The sequence below is a fragment of the Malania oleifera genome, chromosome 5, assembly GCF_029873635.1.
Source record: "Malania oleifera isolate guangnan ecotype guangnan chromosome 5, ASM2987363v1, whole genome shotgun sequence".
NCBI lineage: Eukaryota > Viridiplantae > Streptophyta > Magnoliopsida > Santalales > Ximeniaceae > Malania > Malania oleifera.
The window spans coordinates 25,148,777-25,170,762 of record NC_080421.1 but is presented as its reverse complement, the minus strand read 5'-3'; the positions used below and the strand labels follow the sequence as shown (position 1 = coordinate 25,170,762).

The 21,986-nt window shown below is 35.0% G+C and overlaps 2 protein-coding genes and 2 non-coding genes across 7 annotated transcripts in view; 3 read left to right on the top strand and 1 right to left on the bottom strand.

Annotated features, from left to right (window-relative positions):
• The window catches only part of LOC131154982 (uncharacterized), a 44,571-nt gene extending 35,436 nt beyond the window's left edge, over nucleotides 1–9,135 (top strand). For all 4 annotated transcript variants that reach the window (XM_058107850.1, XM_058107849.1, XM_058107852.1 and 1 more), the window contains exons 15-18: nucleotides 4,035–4,105; nucleotides 7,679–7,900; nucleotides 8,051–8,144; nucleotides 8,466–9,135. In XM_058107850.1, the coding sequence (XP_057963833.1) occupies nucleotides 4,035–4,105; nucleotides 7,679–7,900; nucleotides 8,051–8,144; nucleotides 8,466–8,771 (693 nt within the window). In that variant the 3' untranslated portion in view covers nucleotides 8,772–9,135. The remainder of the gene's footprint in view (nucleotides 1–4,034; nucleotides 4,106–7,678; nucleotides 7,901–8,050; nucleotides 8,145–8,465) is intronic.
• Nucleotides 9,136–9,709: 574 nt separating this feature from the next.
• Nucleotides 9,710–11,655, bottom strand: LOC131154983 (LIM domain-containing protein WLIM1-like). Its single transcript, XM_058107854.1, has 5 exons — nucleotides 11,068–11,655; nucleotides 10,872–10,968; nucleotides 10,731–10,774; nucleotides 10,407–10,496; nucleotides 9,710–10,119 (listed from the first exon to the last, which is right to left on the bottom strand). The coding sequence occupies exons 1-5, from the start codon at nucleotides 11,200–11,202 to the stop codon at nucleotides 9,892–9,894; spliced, it is 594 nt and encodes a 197-aa protein (XP_057963837.1). The 5' UTR covers nucleotides 11,203–11,655; the 3' UTR covers nucleotides 9,710–9,891.
• Nucleotides 11,656–16,606: 4,951 nt separating this feature from the next.
• Nucleotides 16,607–16,678, top strand: TRNAP-UGG (transfer RNA proline (anticodon UGG)). The gene has a single exon. It is a non-coding gene; the product is annotated as a tRNA-Pro (tRNA).
• A 108-nt stretch (nucleotides 16,679–16,786) lies between these two features.
• TRNAP-CGG (transfer RNA proline (anticodon CGG)) lies at nucleotides 16,787–16,858 on the top strand. The gene has a single exon. It is a non-coding gene; the product is annotated as a tRNA-Pro (tRNA).
• The last annotated feature ends 5,128 nt before the right edge of the window (nucleotides 16,859–21,986 follow it).

The following is a 21,986-nucleotide window of genomic DNA, read 5'->3' as shown; positions in this document are numbered from 1 at the left end:
TACTTAGTAGTGTTGAGCTGCCATCATTTGCCTATGTTTATTCTCATGTCCTTTGTGCTTCCTTTGGCACGCATTCTCCTGCTATTGCATCTGGCTCTAAGATGATGGCCTTTGCTACACAGGGTGATTCTAGTTCTCTACCAAACAACCACAAAAGTTATCAAGGTGATTCAAGTGGTCGTGGTGGTAGAGATAGACGAGGTAGAGGTAGTCCTCGCAAGTGCACTCATTGTGGACAGAAATCATACTATTGAACAGTGTTGGGATCTCCATGGTAGACCTTCACATGTTTGGGCAGCCAATGCAGCCACCACTGAATCCTCACCTTTGGGGCTGACTGGGGGGCAATATAATATATCCATGTCAGAGGAAGAGTATTCCAAGTTTTAGTAGTATTGAGTGCACAACAAGCTTCTCTTCTCATTGCAACTCTTGCCCAAACAGGTAATCCCACAGTATGCCTTTCATCCAGTACTTCTCATCCTAGTCCTTAGGTTATAGACTTTGCTGCCACTGATCATATCACAAGTATACCTAGCTTCTTCTCCACTCTTCAGTATCTTGCAAATTTACCTTCTGTTACTCTTGTTGATGAATCCACCACTGCAGTCAAGGGAATTGAGACAGTAAATCCGACTTCTATTTCTCTTCCTTCAGTATTGTATATTTCCAATTTTTCTTTCAATCTTATGTTTGTTAGAAAGATTATGAAATCCATGAATTGTTCAGTGACATTCTTCCCTGATTCTGTGGTTATTTGGGATTTGAAGATGAGGAAGACGATTGGTGGAAGGCATGAAACTAGTGTACTCTTTATCACTTTGAATGCTTATCTGATGATCATATTCCTCATGATGTTGACCCTCCCTTTGCTGTTCGGAAAGGTAAACGCACATGTACTCAACATCCAATTTCTAACTATGTTTGTTATGATTTCTTATCACTCTCCTATTATTGTTTTGTTACTACTCTATCATCTACTACCCTTCCTAAATCTGTTTCGGAAGCCTTAGCCCACTATGGGTGGAGGAATGCTATGGTTGAAGAGATGAATGCTTTACGTGACAATGGCACTTGGGACTTGGTACCTCTTCCTCCTGATAAGTCTGTGGTTGGTTGTCACTAGGTTTATACTGTGAGTGTCAATCCTGATGGTCCTGTGGCTCGTCTAAAGGTCCGTATTGTTACTAAGGGATATACTCAGGTGTATGATCTGGATTATTCTGATACTTTTTCTTCGGTTGCCAAACTTACATCAATACGTCTGTTCATTTCCTTGGTTACTACTTGTTACTGGCCTCTGCATCAGTTAGATGTGAAGAATGCCTTCTTGCATGGTGACCTTGAGGAGGAGGTTTATATGGTGCAACCACCTGAGTTTGTTGCTTACGGGGAGTCAAGCTTAGTGTGTTGGCTCAAGAAAGCTCTATATGGTTTAAAACAATCTCCCAGAGCATGGTTTGGTTGTTTCAGTGTTGTAGTACTTGAGTTTGGTCTTCGACCATGTGCAGTGGATCATTCCGTGTTTTGTCATCATACTTCATCGAGTGGGTCCCTTCTTGTTGTTTATGTGGATGATATTGTTATTACAGGTGATGATGATAAAGGTATTCAAAGTTTCAAAATTTTTGTATAGACTAAGTTTCAACCAAAAATTTGTGACTGTTGAAATTCTTCTTGGGTATAGAAGTATCTAGATCTCGTATAGGAATTTTTTTGTCATAGAGGAAGTGGGTTCTTGATTTGTTGGATGAAACCGGATTGGTGGGATCTAAACTGGCTGATACACCCATGGATCCTAACAGCAAGTTAATGTTGGATATGGGTGATTTGCTACCCAATCCTGGTCAATACTAGAGACTTGTTGGAAAGTTGAATTATATCACAGTTACTTAGCCGGATATATCTTTTGCAATAAGTTTTGTGAGTCAATTTCTAGATTCTTTGAGGGCAAGTCATTGGAACGCAGTAATGCGCATCTTGAGATATCTCAAAGATGCACTCGGGAGAGGTCTTTTATATCGTGATCAGGGTCACACTTATATCCATGGATGTATAGATGCAGATTGGGCTGGGTCGCCTTCTGACCGAAAATCCACAACAGGGTACTATATCTTGGTTGGTGGTAATTTGGTTTCTTGGAAGAGTAAGAAACAAACTGCAGTTGCTAGGTCAGCTGAATCGGAATATTGAGCATGGCTCACACTACTTGTGAACTTGTTTGGTTGAAGAACATGTTGGAAGAATTGGGTATTTCACATTCTTAGCCTATGAAGTTGATGTGTGACAATCAAGATGTTCTTCATATTGCCTCCAACCCAGTCATTCATGAGTAGATGAGCGGATGAAGCACATTGAAGTTGATTGCCGCTTTGTTCAGGAGGAACTTGTGCAGAAGCTTATTAATACTGCTTATGTGAAGTTTGATATGCAGCTTGTTGATTTTGTTTACCAAAGCGTTGGGGGGGTGCTCATGTTAAATTTATTTGTAATAAGCTAGCAGCATATGACATTTATGGTCCAGCTTGAGGGAGAGTGCTAAAGGTTATTTATGTATTTTAGTATTATTATTATTATTATTATTATTATTATTATTATATTTTTTAGTATGTTAATTAATGAGAGTTAGTAAGGGTACTATTGTCATTAGATTTAATTTGTATTATAAATAGAGGGAGAGACCTACCTTCAAGTTAGATCATTCATTTTAATCAAAATCTCAACAATAAGAAATGTTGAAATTTGGACATAAGTAATGACACATAATATGGTTTTATTGCCTCTTGCTTAGTCTCATATAATTTGTGGTATGTGACTATGGCTGCAGCATTTCAGAAACTAGTTTCTTATCCATGATGTGCACTTGTTAAGAAGCATATATGATCTTGTATTAAATACCAATTTCACATACCTTAAAATGTAGAAAAGGCAAATCATAAGTGTCAATCACTTTAATAAAATATATGTTGTTGCCATAATAATTTTAGAATGCTACATAGTCTTAAAAAGCAAGGTGTAAGTTGAGGCATTTTAGAATACTCAATTAGTGGCATGGCCTCCCTAGGGTGATTGAAATCAAGCCTGTTTGGCTGAACCGATGCTTTAAAAAGCAAAGGTGTAAAAAATTCAATTAGTAGCATGGCCTCCCAAGGGTGATTGAAATCAAGCCTATTTGATTGAACCAATGCTTTAAAAAGCAAGGTGTAAGTTGAGGCATTTTAACCCTTAGAGGGAAGATGTGAGCCTTGAGGCATTGGTGGCATAAGAGTCTTGAGAATTTTTTTTTAGATAAAAATATGTAATAAATTACATATATATATATTAAAAAAGAAAAAAATTTAGAAAATTACAAATATAACTTAAAAAAACAAATATAATTTTCAAACTACTTTTTGGCCATTCAAAAATTTCTAACTTGAATGCATTATGTAAATCATTACAAGAGATATTTATAACAGGACAAAGTTCAAATTATTTTCAAGATGTAAGATACAAATCTCAATTATTTTGGTTATGTTCAAGAGTTTAGACATCAATGCATATTATGACATTTCTTTTATATAAACATGGAATTATCTAGTAAAAAACTAACTTGAGAATCACATACTCTAAATGTGTAAACCTCAACTAAAAAGGCTCAAAAAGCGTGCCTTTTGTACATATGCTTAAGCCTCAGGTGTAATGCATTGGCCCTTTTGGGATTTGGTATTTCAGATTGAGCCTCAAACCGTTTTAGCCATGCCTTACCTTGAGGCAAGCCTCCATTGAGTGTTTTAAAACATTGGGCTCAACCTTCAAAATTTGGTATATTTAGTAAACTAGAAACACCAGGCTAATTGTTGGAAAAAGGAATATAAACCAAGCTGTTTAACCAAATTGATGACCAGGGACATGCTTTAGAACATTTGTGAGATGAATTTGCTATTCATTTTGCTGCCTTATCATCTAGTGGAGTTGAGGTTTATTGCAACTTGGACAGTGCTGTTTAACTAACACAATTGCTTTCTTGTCATTTTGGTTGTTGAATTGACCAGGTTACCAACGAAAAGGTGAAAGCTCTTATGGAGTTGGCGCAATTGAAGCAGGAATATCAATTATTACGAGAGTATGATTTCTTTTGTCTTTCAGATAGTAATATTGTTGCTTGTTTCTTCATTAGTGGCATTATGTCTTGGTTAAGAAGTAATAACACTTGAGTCTGCACTTTCTGGAAATGTTCTGTTGCACCTTAAATATTTTAATTATCATGAAAATTCAATCCTCTTGATGAACTGGTAGTTTCCAATTATCTTTTATTATGATTGGGCATTTTAGGTTAGCTATGCCTTGAGATTCCCCAGTAAAGAGGTGAATGAGAATACCTCATGGTCACAGATCATGTCATTTGGCTAAAATCTCATGGGATTCTTGCCTCAAAGGATTATGCTCCTGAAGTGGACTGGTACACGATTATGGGAGAAGGGATTTGGATTCATGGTGAACAGGTGCTTGACATGAGTCTATCATAGCTAACATGAGTCTAACATAGAGTAGACATGTTGAGGCTCAGCTCTTTCATTTTTACTTATTAATTTAGAAAAACTGTGCAATTGCAAAGGGAATAAGTTCTTGCATGTGGGTTGGCTGGGTGTTTACAATGATGGTTATTTCTTTATTTTAAAGATAGTGAGATTCAAGCGGAAATGCAATCTCATTGTCTCAGAGGATGATGATAGTCATATACAGCAGCAGCAGCAGCAACAACAACAACAACAACATGACCATCGTCACTGCTAAGGACATACATTGTTGGGCTATAACCTAACAACTTAAGCTTTTAGATAAAGTGGTACTATAACATGGTATCAGAGCTATGATTGCTAGGAGGTCCTGGGTTGTAGTCTTATTGCCTGCATTTATTGTTTCTTTGTTAAGAATTATCTGATGCCCTGTAATTGGTGTTGTCTATCGTTTATTTATCTCTCCACGTGCAATCAGGCTGCACGTGTAGGGGAGTGTCAAGGCTTGATGTATATTTTGGCTTACTTATAACAGTCATCATCATCAGTAGCAGCAGCAATGGCAGCTGCAACAGCAACAGAAAAAGTGTTTTAAGTCCCACTCTCTTGTGTTGGCTACATATTCATATATATATATATATATATATATATATATATATATATATATATATATATATAAACATGTATATATATCATAGAAACTTGACATTCGCAATGATCCATACATAGAAATTTGACGAAGTTTTACCCATCTGTTAACTACCTAAAACAAAGCTGCCTTACCTGGCTGGGATTGAGCTGTGTGAGAGTAGATTATAAGTTATGGCCATAAAAGCAACAGTGGTGGAGTTGATTATCCGTAAATATCAATATGATCTAAAGGATGAGGATTAGAGAAAGGAAATTGTAAAATTCCAAAATATATGATCTGTGTTCTAATGTCCTTGTGAGGCAATTTACTATGTCACAACTAGTTACATTTAGAAATTATTTTTTGATTTTTACGATATGTATTTTTTTTCTGTGTTTCTGGTTATTATTTCTTGTTTTATCATGGTCAATCAATTTTTCATGACAAGCTTGAGGGACAAGGATCAAGTCTCAGCCCTCACTCCTTGAGTTAGCCTGTGTGTCTAATGGTTTGGAGACCCACAAAGCTTGTTTTGCAGTTTTAACTTTTAAAATGTTTCCACTTAGCTTCAGATTGGTTTTTTTGTGTGCTAGCTAAATATTTGGTTGTAACATAAGCTATATTGTGCATGGGAGTGGTGGACCTAGGAACTGCAGTCAGTGGAGGCTGAAGCTCATGCCTAACTTGTTTTTGATTTTTTAAAAAATTCTATAAGATTGATTTTTCACAACTATTCTTTTATAATCATAAATTATTATAGTACCAATTTAGACATCCCATTAGAGTTCTACTTTTCATTTTCTAGGCGCAACGGTAATGTTGTCGCTGTGTGATCTGGAGGTCATGAGTTCGAAGCGTGGAAACAGCCTCTTGCAGAAATGCAAGGTAAGGCTGCGTACTATAGACCCATTGTGGTCCGCTCCTTCCCTGGACCGTGCATATGCAGGAGCTTTGTGCACCGGGCTGACCTTTTTTTTTTAATAGACTCCATGCAACAGCAAGTTGCATGGGTGCAATCCCCCAAAAAAAATAAAAATAAAACATACTACTTTAAGCCTGCTTACATGTATAATATGAGGAAATTTTTGTCAATTGAGTGGGGACTGTAGCCCATGCTCAGGCAATATGTTGATCTGTCCATGCTCATGGCTCATTGTGGACTACAACTAGTTTTGTTTGCCCTGGTCATTGGGGTATTAAAGTTGCAGCAGCTGCAGTGGATGGCTTCATTTGTTGGTTATTAATCAAGATACACTTTTTGTATATTACTAAAGAATCATTATCACTCATGTAGGTTGAAAACATTGAGAAGCATAGGGAGTACTTCTTGCCCAATAGTAGATTTTGTTATGGATGAACAGGAAATTTTGCCATTTTCCAATGCCTTGGGGAAAATCAATTGCACAAACTGAAATTTTCTTACAAAATTTTATCGAAAACTATTCAATATGATCTCATTCGTGAGGTTTGGTTGTGTGAGAAGCACCATCAACAAATCACTATCGAGAAGTTGCTTTGATTTTTTACTGTTAATAACTGTACGGTAAATATTTTGCGAAAGGTTCTAGGATAGCTGTTTGGATGACATCACGTTTTCTGTGTTTGTTTAATACTGCTGTGGAACTACTGTGGATGGTTAAAAGCACAAGAGTTGGGTGGATAGGAATCATGTTAGCTATGCTTTCTATTTTTAATAAAAACTTTAGGGTAATGTTGACAATCACATTAATTTGTCTGGTTGCTTTCTGCAAAAGCAAAAACAGAAAACTGTTAACCTGATCAAATAGTAGAGCAATTGTTACTTGAGAAAATGCATTTTTTCCTAATCAGACACTTAATATGTTACTTGGGCATGGACTTGGAAACCTCCTATTTTCCAATAGAAATGTTGGCTTACCTCTGGCGTCCAAAAATATCTCTTGGGTAGCAAAAGCATCATCTATGCAGCTTATAATTTTCATATAATTTCAATGAAAAATTATGACGTTCCAATAATTTCAGTCTCAAATTTTGATGAAAATATATTTTTAGAAAAAAAAAATGACTTGATCTAGGTTGAATCTTAAAAATTCTTCAAAACTTGGTTTAGATGGAATTCTGAAATTTTTAATGAAATTTAATTTTTATCTTCATTGTAAAAGATTTCAAAAAACTTAACCCCCCACCTTGATATTTTGGATTCTTCAAAAAATTTGTATCTTGATTTCATTAATAAAATTGCATCATAATTATAATTAATAGTTAAAGTTGTTTCATAATTAATTTAGTTTCATACTTTGTGTCGCTTCATAATTCCTACTTCATGCTTTTGCTAATGAAATTTATTTTAGTGCCAAGCTTGCTGCAATGCACTCTAGCTTCCTCTGCCTGCTTTTACGAATAATGTGTTTGCATATTAGTACTGAGCTATTTGTATATATTTTTCAGGAGTGGGCTTTGTTTCCCTCTTTCTGATTCTTTTTTTTTTTTTAAATGTTTTGCTTTCTTAAAAGTTTTGGCTTCTCTTCTCAATTTTACAGTTGATGAATATTTTAAATTACTTATGCAGGAAAATTGATCATGAGAAGAAACGAGGGAACTTTTTGGCTGACGCTGGAGAAAGAAATGTTGCTCATGAAAGAGATGGCAAGCTAAAAAGCTTGCTGAAGAAAACCTACCTGAGACGTTGGGTTGGTTCACCAGATTTTAGTGGAAATGAAATTGAAGCTAACCTGAAGAATGAAGCAACTTGCTCCGGCAGAAGGTCAAATTACAGCATGGATTTTGCGAGGTCTGAAAATTATGATAATTCTTTCTTTAGATTGGACTATGTAAATAGTTTTGCATGTCGATGAAACTGTAATTTGTACACACCCGTGTAAATCTTTGTTCTCTATTTCTTTTATTGTTATTTATATATTTTATCAATTTTGTTTATCAGAATGAAGATTGAAAATGCAACCCTCAGGGAGAGCATGGAATGCATGGAGCATCTGACTTCTTCAATTCAAAGACTTCGTCTGTCACTGTTAAAGGTGATTTTATAAATCCAATGCTTGGTATGAAATGTTTTATCTTTGAAGCATGGGCTTTCTACTCTATTCCTTGGGCTATTGGTAATTAAATATTTGGTTTTGAATAGAGACCCAGCAGGTAAATTATTTACTTTTCTTAAATCTGACATCGATTTTCACTTTTCAATGCTGAAAGATTAATGATATCAATGTTGCTTCTGGAACACTTGCATTTTCCATCTATCTACTGGCACTGGAAGTTCTTGTGTGCTTTGAACTAGCAGTGTCCTTAATTCTTTCCTGAGTTTAACAGTATTGGTCATTTGCTATCTTGATTTGTAGGCGAAAGAGTCAGTTGCATCTGAGAGTAAACTTACTGGCATGCCAGAAGCTTTGGAGGATATAATTTCTGAGGCAAAACTTGTGAAGACAGCCCTTGGAAGCTCATTGCCTGTCAGTTGGTCAGCTGAAGTAGGTGTTGAATCTGCAGGTGAAAGTAATATTGACGGGCCAGGTGATGTTTGTGGAGACTCCAGCCATGCGAAAATAGATTCTGTTTCTGCTGCGGGATTTGAGATGGTGGAGCTCCTAATACTCGCAGCTCAGATGTTAAGGGGAAGTATGAGGAGTTCCAGAGACGGAAGCTGAGTGAAATCCTTTTGTACTCTATTTGGCCGTCCTTCTGACTGATAATTGTGACCTTGAATTTTAATCAGGCCTCTCTATAGCTTCTGATGGTCTTGGGAAAGCAAGTATGAGGTGGTACAATGACAAATCTGTGAAGTATCTGCCAGCTGTTGATTGTTTATATCCGTGACCTTTGTATTGAAAATGAAAACCTCTGCAGCATATGGGGATGGTTTATATCAAAGACCTTTGTATTAAACTCTTCAGGGGATACATGGGAGATTAGCTCTGCAAAATTTTACATGAGACAATTCTGTTGTTTCTACACTGTACAGTTATACATGTCAATTACAATAATGTTAAAATGATGTGGCAGCTCATAAAATGGTTTTGTTGTGTTCTGATTATCATTATTTATTTAAAAGTAGGGAAACTGTTACGCATCCAGTCCCATGGCTACCATCCTCATCTTATGTGCATAATCTAGTATTGCAAAATATGGAAGCGTCATTTTGGTTCCATAGCTCTATTTTGCAGTTCCCTCTTCCCAGGTATTTTGTAAGGTTCCTAGTTATGACTTATATTTGATTTTGGTTTTATAGCCATCTTGGTCAAACTCGCCTTTAAAAATCTTGTGATATTTTACCCCAAGTTTCTGTCTGTTGAATTCTTGATCTGCCTTAAAGCTGTGCTTGGTTTTAGCTTTAATTTCGTGCTTCCCCATCTTGTGCAGGTACAGCCTTCTGGAGTGCCTCAACTTCTCATGACAAACGAGAGTAACACTTCTTGTATTTATGGGTAAAAACCATTCTAGTGTTGGGTTAATGGGAATTTACACCCAGGTTGACGTTTTCAAGCAACAGAAAGATATTTATACATAGTTTGTGCAAATGCCAAAGCTAGTCATAGCACATCTTGGCTTAGATTGCACACTCTCACAGGACAAGCTGCTCTGGAAATTGCCAAAGAGTTCAAGAAATCCATTCATACAAGCAAAAACCCATTCTGTTTCATTTTACAAGTGGAAAACCATTCTGGACAAGAAGGGAGAAAAAGAAGAATATTTGGACAAGTGCAATATTGAGCTAGCCAAATTGAGAAAAAACGAGTGAATGAATGAAGATGACTTTCTTCCATCAGATCATGATTTAGCTGCGACCGAGACTTCCACAGCAGTGACTTTCTCAGTTGCGAAATCTTTCTCGTTCTCGAGCTGGCTGTAGTTACCTTTCTCTCTGAAGAGCTGGATGTGGTGGTGCTTGCAGTAGAGTCTTCCCTCGTGGGCGATGTAGTTTGAAGGGCTGATTGTACAACCTCCATGGGTGCATTTGAAGCAGCTCTTGTGGTATGCAGTTCCATTAACCGAGACCTTTTAATTCGCAGGAACTTGATCAGTCCATGTTACATTTTATGCTATAAATAATTCAAATTAAAATTATGTTTCTGAATAAATGATATGCTATTGAGGTTTAATAAATGCAGGCTTCAACCTCTCTCTCTCTCTCTCTCTCTCAAGAGAGAGAAACACACTGAAATATTGAAAATTCTTTAGAAACACAGCCTTTTTCTGTTCTTGTATTTTATATATTAGAGATTTAAGTCAAGCTGAACATTAAATCAATTTTGCAGAACTGTATATGCATATACGGCTTGTACCTTCTCAATTGGGTAGACAGTCTTGTTACACCCCACACATTTATCTCTGGTGCCCGCGAACAGATTTGAGACTCTATTTGTCGCAATATTCTGTGGAAACATTTGGAATATTATGCATGTTAGGTTGCAGATGATCATACAAGAAAGAAAGCATTTTTCAATCTTCAACCCAACATACGGCAATTGTTATACTTCTATATGTTGTGCACAAATTAAATTAGACATTTGGTATACATGCATTACCCAATTAGACATTTGATTTATTTTATATTTTGCCTATCCACGTTAAGCTTACAATCATCTGGTTTTGGAGGGGGAGAGTACCTCATTGACTGCAGTTTTTTCTGGCTTCACAATTTTTGGCGTGCCTGCAGAAAGAAACATTGAGAAAGGAGGAGGAAAGCAGCACTGAAACCAAGTGGATTTTCTTTGAATCTATAAGAGAGTTGGCTTTTTGTTTTTCACCTTCAAAGCTCTTGTCCAGACTGCCAGTTCTCTTGAATAGCTGATCGAAATGAGGTCTGCAGTATAGAACTCCCTCGAAGGAATTGAAATTGCCAAGCTGCAGCAAATTAATGAAGAAAAAGGTAGCATCTTAGAGCACCCATTACAATATGTAATTTGAGGATTAGGAAGAATGGAGGAAGAAGATGATGCCTACCTTGAGGGTACCTCTGCAGTGGTGGCAGCGGAAGCAGGCCTTGTGGAAAATCCGGTTGTCGGCAGTCAACCGATCAACCAGATACACCGTCTTCTGGCAAGCCATGCACTTCTGGGTTGTACCTGCGTATGCCATGCCGATCTTCGATATCGGTATCGATCAATCTTCCAATGAATGAGTTGAGGCAGGTGCTCTTGGTCTGGGCTAATTAGGAATTGAAGAACTAGCCCAGCTGAGTACAACCTCCAAATGCATGCAACCCCTGCTACCCTTCGCCTCTTGATTTCTTACCTCTCCCTGTCACCACTCCATTTACATAAAAGAGGAATGAGGGAGAGAGAGGGTTGCAGTGAATTGCGGGAAAGCAGCATGCAAATTTATAGGCAATGTGAATAGGAGCGGCCGTTGTTCAATCCTTTCATCCGAATTTAAAGCAACTCCATGCCATGCTTTTCCTTTTATAAAATTCTGTTGCCAAACTTGCCATAATAGTCTCTTTCTTTTCTTTTCTTTTCTTTTCTTTTCTTTTCTTTTCTCCTATGGAGGTCGGACCTTCATTCTTCGCCCCCTAGATGGCCCCCTATGGAGGCTACACATAGTGGGTTCACATACCAAAATAAATAGTTTTTTTTTTTTCTTTGCACAAAATTTTATGAATTATGAAAAAATTGAACATAATTCTTTAGGGGTTTTTTTTTTTAAAAAAAAAAATTAAGGATTTTATCTGAGAAAAGAAGAAGAAAATAAAAATAGAAAACTTATTTTTCATTATACTTTTTTATATATTAAATAGTATTTTGAAATGAAAAATCATTTTAATAGAAGTAAATTTTAAAACAAAAAAAATCAAATGTTAATGGTATGCAAAATGTAGTTTTTGCTCATTGATTTTATATATTTAGTACTTTCAAAGTTCCAAACAAAAAGAGGTATAGAAGAATAGGAAATAAGGAATAGTTCTCTTCTGTGAGTTTTGGATCGAGTAATCTCATCGGCTCGAAATGCGGGAATTAAAAATAAAAATATGGTATGATAGCTACACATGATAGAAATTGAAAATTGGACAAAATTATGAAAATTATTTATTAATAACTTGTTAATTAAATTTTTTTTCCGTAAATTTTTTTAAGTTTCAAATGGAATCTTAATTTTATTATTAATTTTAAAATTAACACTGTGCTTAATTATTATTCGGGATAATTCAAAAATTTAAAATTATTGTCTACCTAATTATAGGAAATGACACGTGGGTCTCTTCTTAAAATACAGAGAATGGGGAGAGCAATAATAATAAATAAATAAATAAATAAAGCAATTAAAGTTGGAAAAGCATTTTGCATAAGGGTAATATTATCAGAAGAGAAGAGGAGAGAGATGCAGAAACTATATTCAATTAATTTGGTAAAGAAGGCATCAATAATGGAATTTCTACTTTTTCAAAGGCGGTGGGCCACCGGAATTTATGAGACTGCCAGCTTATTTCATGATGAAGATGCAGCTGGATTTCTTTTTACCCTTTTCGCTGTTCTTTCTTTTCACCCCTTCACAAATTTTCTTCATGGCCAAGCAGAAAATTTTCTGTTCCATGGGTTGGGCCGGCGTCAGCATCAATCATGGAACCTTGTGTGACAATTGCAGCTTGCTGATTTCTTCTATTAACAGAGTAGATTACGCTTTCACCATAAATTATTAGAAAAACTTAGATGCATAGGTTCACTCTCACTTCCTTTTATCATTAGTTCAATCTCTCGATTTTTGTTTGATGTATTTAAATTTGTTTGAAATTTTTTCTTTTTTTAATCTAGGTCTATTTAGATTTATTTCTTAATTAACATTATTTGGATTTATGATCCTAATTTAGGAGGGCTTTTATTTCTTTATTTGTAATCACCTAATATTTTTTCGTCAAAAGTGAGGATTTATCAATAAAGATTGCATTTAAAAAAAAAAAAAACTTGAATGTACGCATCGGATCTAATTTGGTTTTGTTAATATATATTTAATGAAATTAAGTATTTTTTTAAACACTTAAATCCAATGTATATATAGGTATATTTTATTGTTTCCACTTTTATTTAGAGTCGGTTTGGATTAAGGATTTTACGAGCGAAAAAGAAACGAGAGGAAAATGAAGAGAGAGCTTATTTTTCTTTCCCAAACAAAAAATTTGATGACACTTGTTTTGGTGCCATGATTGGCGGTGCTGAGAGGTACCCCTTAACCACCAATCTAATTACTTAGCCACCCTTTGATTAATTAGTAGTATGATACCCTACCTTCTTTTTAATTGACCAATCAAAGTAGTCTTCGTGTTCTTGAGTTCAGTGTGTCTCAAATTTACACTAAATTGAGGGTAACTATTGCTTTACAATAATAATAATAATAATAATAAGTCTTTAGTCTCATTAGCTATAATTTGTTTTTTCTTTTGTCAATTCACTCGATCGAGAGCAATTTCTTCCTTTAACTTAAACCTATTAAACCCTAGTTTGACCTCCTCTATAATTTTTCAAAAGAATTCTTAAAAAAAAAAACTCATGAAAACGAACCTTTTGATATTGTTTTTAAAATGTTTAAACCCTCCCATGAAGAAGGAACTATTAGGGGAAAAAAAAAAACAAATTTATGATTAAAATCTTTTGAAGTGTCTACAAGTATTTAAAATAGCTAAAATGGATAAATATTTTTAGAAAATATAATTGATGCTTTGATTTTTATTTTTTTTTTGTAATATTTGAAAAGAATTAAGAATAACAATGAAACATAATACTTTACTAAAGAAAAACTAGTTTTTAGCTTTTAAAAGTTTCAAATCGACAATTTCTAAAAATTTCCTTAAAACTAGTTATTATTATTGCAATAATAATAAATAATATTTATTTTTATAAAAAAAATAACAACAAGAACCATATTAATAAAAACAACCATTTATTTGATTCTACCTTATTGGAAAATTTTCGTCTTAAAATTACAACACAAACAATAAATAAGAAAAAAAAAATTACAAGGGAGAAGAAAAATATGAATTTACGTGATTTGACAATATGCCTATCCACGGGTCCCTATACAATTTCAATATTAAACGAGGAAGTGCCTTACAATTTCAACCCTTGTTTGCAATACGTATATATAGTCCTATATAAAATTCCAAAATACCCTCATATGGTACTAAAATTACATTGCATCCTGACTCAAATATACCGTACCATATGCAAGGTGATGACTTAACTTAATTTAAGTAGACGAGAAAGTCTCATAGGTCCTTGAGTCCTCTCATTTGAATAACCTTTGAATATGAGCCACATTTTTTAACAAACCTAAATAAAAGTTGTATGTATGTTCACTCTTCAAGAAATTTCAAAGACACGAACCCAAATAATTCTTGTTTATCAAGGTGATGATAAACAAGAATTTTCAACATTTACGATCTTAACACGTAACTTAATTGATGTAATTTTTAAATGAAAGTTGATTATGTAATTTATGTGCCACCAAATTACAAATTCTGCTAATTTTTTTTACAAATAAAATTTAAGCAACTTATTTAGGATAAGTTAAGATATCTAACTTACTAGTTAAATGACTTTTCTATGGATCCAAAAAAATTTATTACTTCTCTTACTATACATTTGGTATATGGGTATAAATGCAATCAAATTTATTACCTCATCTCGTGACACACAAATCAAACATAACAAGAAATGATATAAGGGACCTACCCCTTCGAATGTCTATGTGCCCGTAATTCAAATGTTAAACATATATGGAATCCTACATTCATTTATATCAAATATACAAAGAGAGGGACTCATTTCTAGTGTATTTAGAATTTAAGAAATAAATACACAAACACGTGGAGGGGCAAGTTTGATTGGGGGTAGATCTATGAGCAACAATCGCACACAATAAAAAATACACAAACAAGAATAGAACACCAGATTTACGTGGTTCGGTCCATTGTGACCTACATCCACGGGAGAGTACAAATCCACTATAATCACCGGGAGAATTACACAAAGAGAAGGAGGAGGCTACTGCCCTCAACTCCTCTCTCACTCTCTCTTCACTTTGCCTCACAACACAGCACCACACACTCTTTGCAACATAGCTCTCTGAACTCTCACAATGCAGCTCTCTGCATGCACACACACACACACACACACACACACACACACACATACACACTACAACTTTGCTGCACTCAGCTACAACTCACCACACACTACTGCAATTCACCGCACATAGCTTCAATTCACCACACATTTCCACACACACATACATTACATATATATACGCATGGGAGGGGGAAGAAGTTAAATAAGGAAGCTGTAATGTCAACATGGTAGGTCAATTGTTGGTGGCTGTCCATCTCTACCTTCAACATTTTCTACTGGGTGGTGCGGCTGCCGACACCCATACGAGCCACACATCTCTTAACAAAGTCCCTTATATAATTTCTTAAACATAACATAACTACACAGTTTAGTATATAGGAATGAATTGGATAGGGCAGAATGAAATTGAGCGAAATGAAATTAGACATAATGGAATTGAATTTATTCACTTCATTTCTTCATCTTTCCATTCAAATTTTTATTTCTTTCCTTTTCTACCCTATTCTAAGAAATCATATTTCCTTCTCACTCTCTTAATTTTTATCTTTAAATTTGGAAACAACCCCCGGTTTTTTTCTTTTTTAAATATTTTTTTTTTGGATTACGCACCGGGTATCCACATGTCCGTTTTACGGTCCACGTGACTAATCTTGCGCCCGTTAAAGTTGACCTCACAACTCCAAAGGGAGGGTAAATTTAGGAGTCCAGGAGCGGAAACGAATCCGGGAGGGTTTGAACACCTAATCTCGTGAAATGCACTCTCGCAGCCTGCACTACTACCTGAACCACACCATGGGATAATTTTTCTTTTTTAATGTTGACCAGGTTATTCTTGGCCAAGTTTTTTTTTTTTTTTTGGATTCTTCCTTCATATATTCCCGTATACTATTATATATATATATATATATATATATATATATATACGATCTACCTTTTTTTCAAAATATATATATAACTATAATTAAACTTGTAAATTAAAATATTTGCACTTAATCGAACCTTTTATATTCTTATTGACAGAATTTAATCAATTTAACACTTATTTACTATCAACACTTATATATAATTTGTTTTCATACCACAAACTTTTAACTTTATTAAAATCACATTATTATGTATCTTGTAATGATATGCAATTCAGATGTATTTTAAATTTTAAATTTAAATTTTTATGTATTTAGATAAATCTAAATACAAAGAAAAATTATAGGAACTTAACGTATGTCATTAATCATTATAATTCTCTGCCTAGAAATTGCCAAATGATCTTTGATTAAAAAAATAAAAGTTTATGAACACAAGCACTTCCTCCGGCCTTCCAATGAAAGCAAAGATCAACGCACGCGAATGAGCAGTTTCATATGGTTGAGGCTTTTTCTAAATAGAGCGTGACAACAATATATGAGTAGCTGTTTATCACAACTGGGCATTTGGTCTAGTGGTATGATTCTCGCTTTGGGTGCGAGAGGTCCCGAGTTCGATTCTCGGAATGCCCCACTTTAAGTTTCCTTCTTTGTTTTGAGCAGAGTCGTAAGTCTGCCAACGCACTCCAACCCCAAAACAACGTCAAATCAATCACTGTCAAGTATTATAAATATAATGTCGGGCATTTGGTCTAGTGGTATGATTCTCGCTTCGGGTGCGAGAGGTCCCGAGTTCGATTCTCGGAATGCCCCCGTCCTAATTTATTTTCTGATGCTGTGTTTTTTTTTCCCTCTTTTCTTTAGTCGGCCTGTTTCCTACTCAAATTTTTATTTTTGATTTATAAATATATTGTTGATAGATTTCTGTATATGCAATATTCTCATGTTTCATTTATTTAATTGTGCATTAAAAAGGAGGGAACTTCAGTAAGTAGAAAAAAAAAAAAGCAATTAGAGAACAATTAAGATCAGGCTCTAATATCAAATGATGCAAGATAAACATATAATTTTTTATTTGAGATAATAAATTCGATATTTAAGTGGTTAATATATTTAGAAACGATCATTTTGAAAAATAATAAAAATAACGGAAACAAGAGCGAGAAAATTGCATTCAATTTAAATTCATCAACTACTCATATATAGTTCTCACACACTTTTTAGAAAAAAACTCAACCATATGAAACTGCTCATATACTAATAAAAAAGTTAAATATTACAAACAAGTCTCTAAATATATATATATATATATATATATATATATATAATATTATACTACTTAAAATAAACATACACAACCACTTGTTAGCACCAAGAGGAGTCCATAAATGGAATTGATATACATAGATGAACCCGAACTTGATCTAAAAGCTTAAACCTATTAGGTTTTAGGACCAACTGTAGAGACTCGAAAAATATAATGATAAAAATAGTTGAAGAAGGAGGATTTTTGGTTTGCTAAAGACCAAATCGTTGACAGTTTGGTGAGGGGCACAGAAAACCATCAACGGTTTTGTATTTACTACAGATCGGTTACAGGTAAAATGGTGAAAAATGGCGGGTTAAAAAGCCCAAATCGTCGACAGTTTTGTGAGGGGTGCAGAAAATCGTGGATGATTTTGTCTGTAACGAGGGATTTAAAGAGATTCTGTGAGAGTTTGTTAAAATAAAACAAAAACCTAGTAACCTAGGTTTTGATACCAAAATGTGACGCCCCGATTTTCATACCATTTTTTTTCTTTCCTCTTCAATAAATAATAAATACTAATCAAACATCGATTACATCAAAAACTCTGATATTATTTAAATATAACCCGACTCGAAGTGGGATACAGGGTAATTAGTTCACCATATACACACATTACACATATTCCTAACAATGGAAGTCAATATTTACAAACCATCCAGAATACAAATACCCAGAGTTCTATACAAACATAAACATCCCCAAAAACCCACAATATACACTAGGAATCATATATCCCTAAACAAAACACTCACCTTGTCTATCAAGGTACTAGCTCCCCTCTATCACGGATCTCCATCACCTAGTTTGTCACGGTTTCCTGAAATATTAGATATTTGGGTGAGACACATCTCAATAAGACGGAATAAAGTATTTATAGTGTGTGAAAGTATGAGTTTCGTTATATACAAATTCATATTCATAATCATATAGATATAAAACACAATCTTTTATAAGCTTTATTCCATTTCTCAAATTCATGCACATGCAACTCATATTTATCAGCGAAAGTTCTCGAGGATAGGGGAGATTACACGCCCATACATGTAGCGCCCCTTTGCTCTAATATCGTTTGTAACCTTACCCGATTAACTCGGGTGCGGCTACAACTAATACTTATCAGGACACTCACCGTACTTAGTAAGCCCTCGAACGGAGAGTTTTACTTCACCATAATTATTTATGTAATTAAACTCACACTCTTTTATTTCTCATATTCATTTTTCAACAGCTTTCATAAGCTTTTTTTTCCCATTTTCATTCTCACAATCTAGCCCATGAGTGTCCACAGTAACCCATCCATGTGTTGTCTATAACTTATGGCTGCTCTGAGGATATTCACCACACTATGCTTCCCTCCATGGTCAGGGTTATGCGGTCCGAAGGCTGGATCTAAACCGCGATTGGCCTACCCGGTTAGATCAAAATAAGGAATTACTACTTGTCTGTAGTACGATTGGCCTGCCCATGCCTGGTCCGGACGCCAGGTGGAAAAATTGTAATGACCCGAAGAATAATGGTAATTAAATAATAATAAAATAGGGAGAAAAGGAAATAAAATGGGGCACAGCAGGTCTTCGTCGACGAGAAAATACCGAGAGGGGGTTTTGGGTGATTCTGAATTTCATCGACGAGGATTGAATTCGTCGACGAACTGCCTTCTTGACCTCGTCGACGAGGTGACATGGCTCTGTTGGAATTGATGTGATCCCAAAAGGGGGGGTGAATTGGGTTTTAAAAAGCCGATTCACCATAGTATCATATCCCATTCAACATGTATACGTGTATGTAAAGTGAGTTTAACAATAAAAGCAAACATACACATGTGCAGTATCTTATTTAAATGAAATGTGTGCATGAAAATAATTTCGACATTAAATAAACATTCATACACATGCTGAAATTAAAATGCAAGAATTTAAATAAGATAGAAAGAGAGACACCATATTTGTTATCGAGATTCGGTCAAACCAACTTACATCCCCACCTTGGGCTTACCCCCAAGGATTCCACTATACCTGCTCACTTAACCGGGCGGAACAAAAGCCTTTTACATCCTCTCCTTACGGGGCGAGGAAAACTCCAGCTCAATTACTAGGTTGAGCCAAACTAGTCTCACTTGCGGGGTTGAGACTCTCCAATTCAATTCCGAGCTGAACCGAACTGGTCTCACTTGCGGGGCTGAGACTCCCCAGTTCAATTAACGGCCTGAACCGAACTGGTCTCACTTGTGGGGCTGAGACTCTCCAGTTCAATTAATGGGCTGAACCGAATCATAACAATAAAATCATTTTGTACATAAAATATGCTTCTGAAATACAAGTAGAGATATACAACATTAAAATCTAATATGCATTCTCATATGATTTTGAAATGAAGCTTATGTAGAGTATAGGTTTTCTCTCAAAATATTTTTCAAGTAAAACTTGAGAGTTTGGAAAGTGATTTTCTTTTCTAAAATGATTGACCTTTATAAAATAGAAGGAGAAGCCTCTCAAGCATGTATATATTAAATTGATATATGCTCAAGGCTCCCTCTTGTATAACCAAAGAAATTCTCCAACAAATGTATGTCAAGATAAGAGTAGGAGAATATTAGGGTTTTCTTCAAAATGATTGACCTTAGTAAAATTAATCCCAAGAAGGCATTCAAGCAAAATATATGAGCAAGAATATTAGCCCAAGCCTTTAAGACATTATGCACAATAAATTTCTCTAAAAAATATTTTTCCAAATAAAAGAATATGGGAGAAATTTAATCTTTGAAAACATGAAAAATAGAAAGACCTTCAAGCAATATACATATAGAGAATGTTATATGCTCAAGCCTCTTCAAATATAACCCCAAAAATATTTTCCCCAAAAATGGTTTTCAAAAGAAGAGAATATGAGACATTTTAATCTTTGAAAGTATATCACAAATGAAAGAAGAAGGCCCTCAAGCAATATATATGTATATAATATATGCTCAAGCCTCTTCACATAAAACCCCCAAGAATATTTTCTCCCAAAATGATTTTCAAATAAAAGAAGAGTAGGAGGAAAATGAGAATTTAAAGAATAAATGGGGTATAGAAGTGTGGGAGAATTGAAGAATGATAAACTAAATTAACAAAGGGATTCTCCAACAATTTTCAAGTGTTTTGGGGTTGTATTTATGGGCAAAAACCTCTTGTAACCGTTAAATAGCCGTTAGGACCTTAAAATATATTTTTATTTTGAAAACTAACTATTTTTCAGCCGTTGGGACACTTTCCCGAGAAGGTCGGTCGACCAGGCTCAAGGTACGGTTGACCGAGGCTTGAAATCAACGAGTTTCGGTCGATCGTAGTGAAGGTTCGGTCGACCGTAGTGAAGGATCGGTCGACCAGCCTTTACTTTTCTGTGTAGACACTGTTCAGTGTTTTGACCATAACTTTTTTTATAAAACTCCAAATTAGATGTTCTTGATATCAATAGAAAGGTAGGATAAAATTCCATAACTTTCATGTTGAATACATTTTAAGATAATGATTTTTGGTTTGATAAAAATGTCCATTAATGAGACGGAAGAAACATAAAGGGAGTTTTTCTCTTATAAACACGTTTCAGTGTTTTGGGCATAACTTTTTCTGTGTAACTCCAATTTGGACGTTCTTAGTATCAAACTCAAGCTATGGTAAAATTCCACAATTTTCATGTTGAACATGGTTTGATATAAGATTGAATTGAGTGAGAAAATTGCTCATTTCTAACATTCGGTCGACTGGCCGGTTGACCGACCCCTTTGAAAAATTTAGTTTTTGCCTTCTTTTAACTTTAAAACCATTTAAAAACCTTTGTATAAGTTAGGCATTTTATGAAAAGAGTTTTTCATGTTATTTGGAAGTCCTATGGTCAATCTAAGGTCAGGTAGAGCTTCAATTTTAAATCATGTAAAATGCATGCACATTCAACCATAATTACTCTTACAACCCAGAAAATAAATAAAGTCTTTGTGTCTTCTGCTCCTCAATGCTCCATGGAATATGCCGATTGGTGTTCTTCTCAGTGCTCTTTACGACCTCCATCTTGCATTCATCACTTTTGCTTACAAAAATATAAACCTGTTCACACTCAGTTACACAAGTGGGATATTGTGGTTTGTCATTATCAAAACAGGGATCGGACTCAAAAAGTCAACAGGCTCGTCGACGAAGGCCAGTCTATAAGTATGCTAAAATCAAATTTTTCAGTAGAAATTATGCAAGAAACTCCTTATCTCTCTAGATTTTCATCCCTCATTCCTTTTCTCTAAGATTTCGGGCCGGATTCTTGCCGGTTCGACGATCCGAAACCACCACGACACTCTTAGGGAAGTTTTCTACATATCTGCCAGAGTAGATCATTAGTGGGGCTAGTTCAAAATTCATTCTAAATTCAAGGTAAGACTTTCTACTTAATATTTGGCTTCTTGACAGTTGTAGAAAGCGTAGCGCGTAGAAATATTAAAGTTTAGTTTTGGGGAATGTCATATTCAGGGTGTTGAATGGGAAACCCTGTGGGTGGAGGACTGTTTATTTTAGGGGCTTCTCAGGAATCAGGTAAGGGGATAAACTAAACTAGTTATTTTATGAAAATGTATATATGTTATTACAGCATCTAATTTCAGGAAAA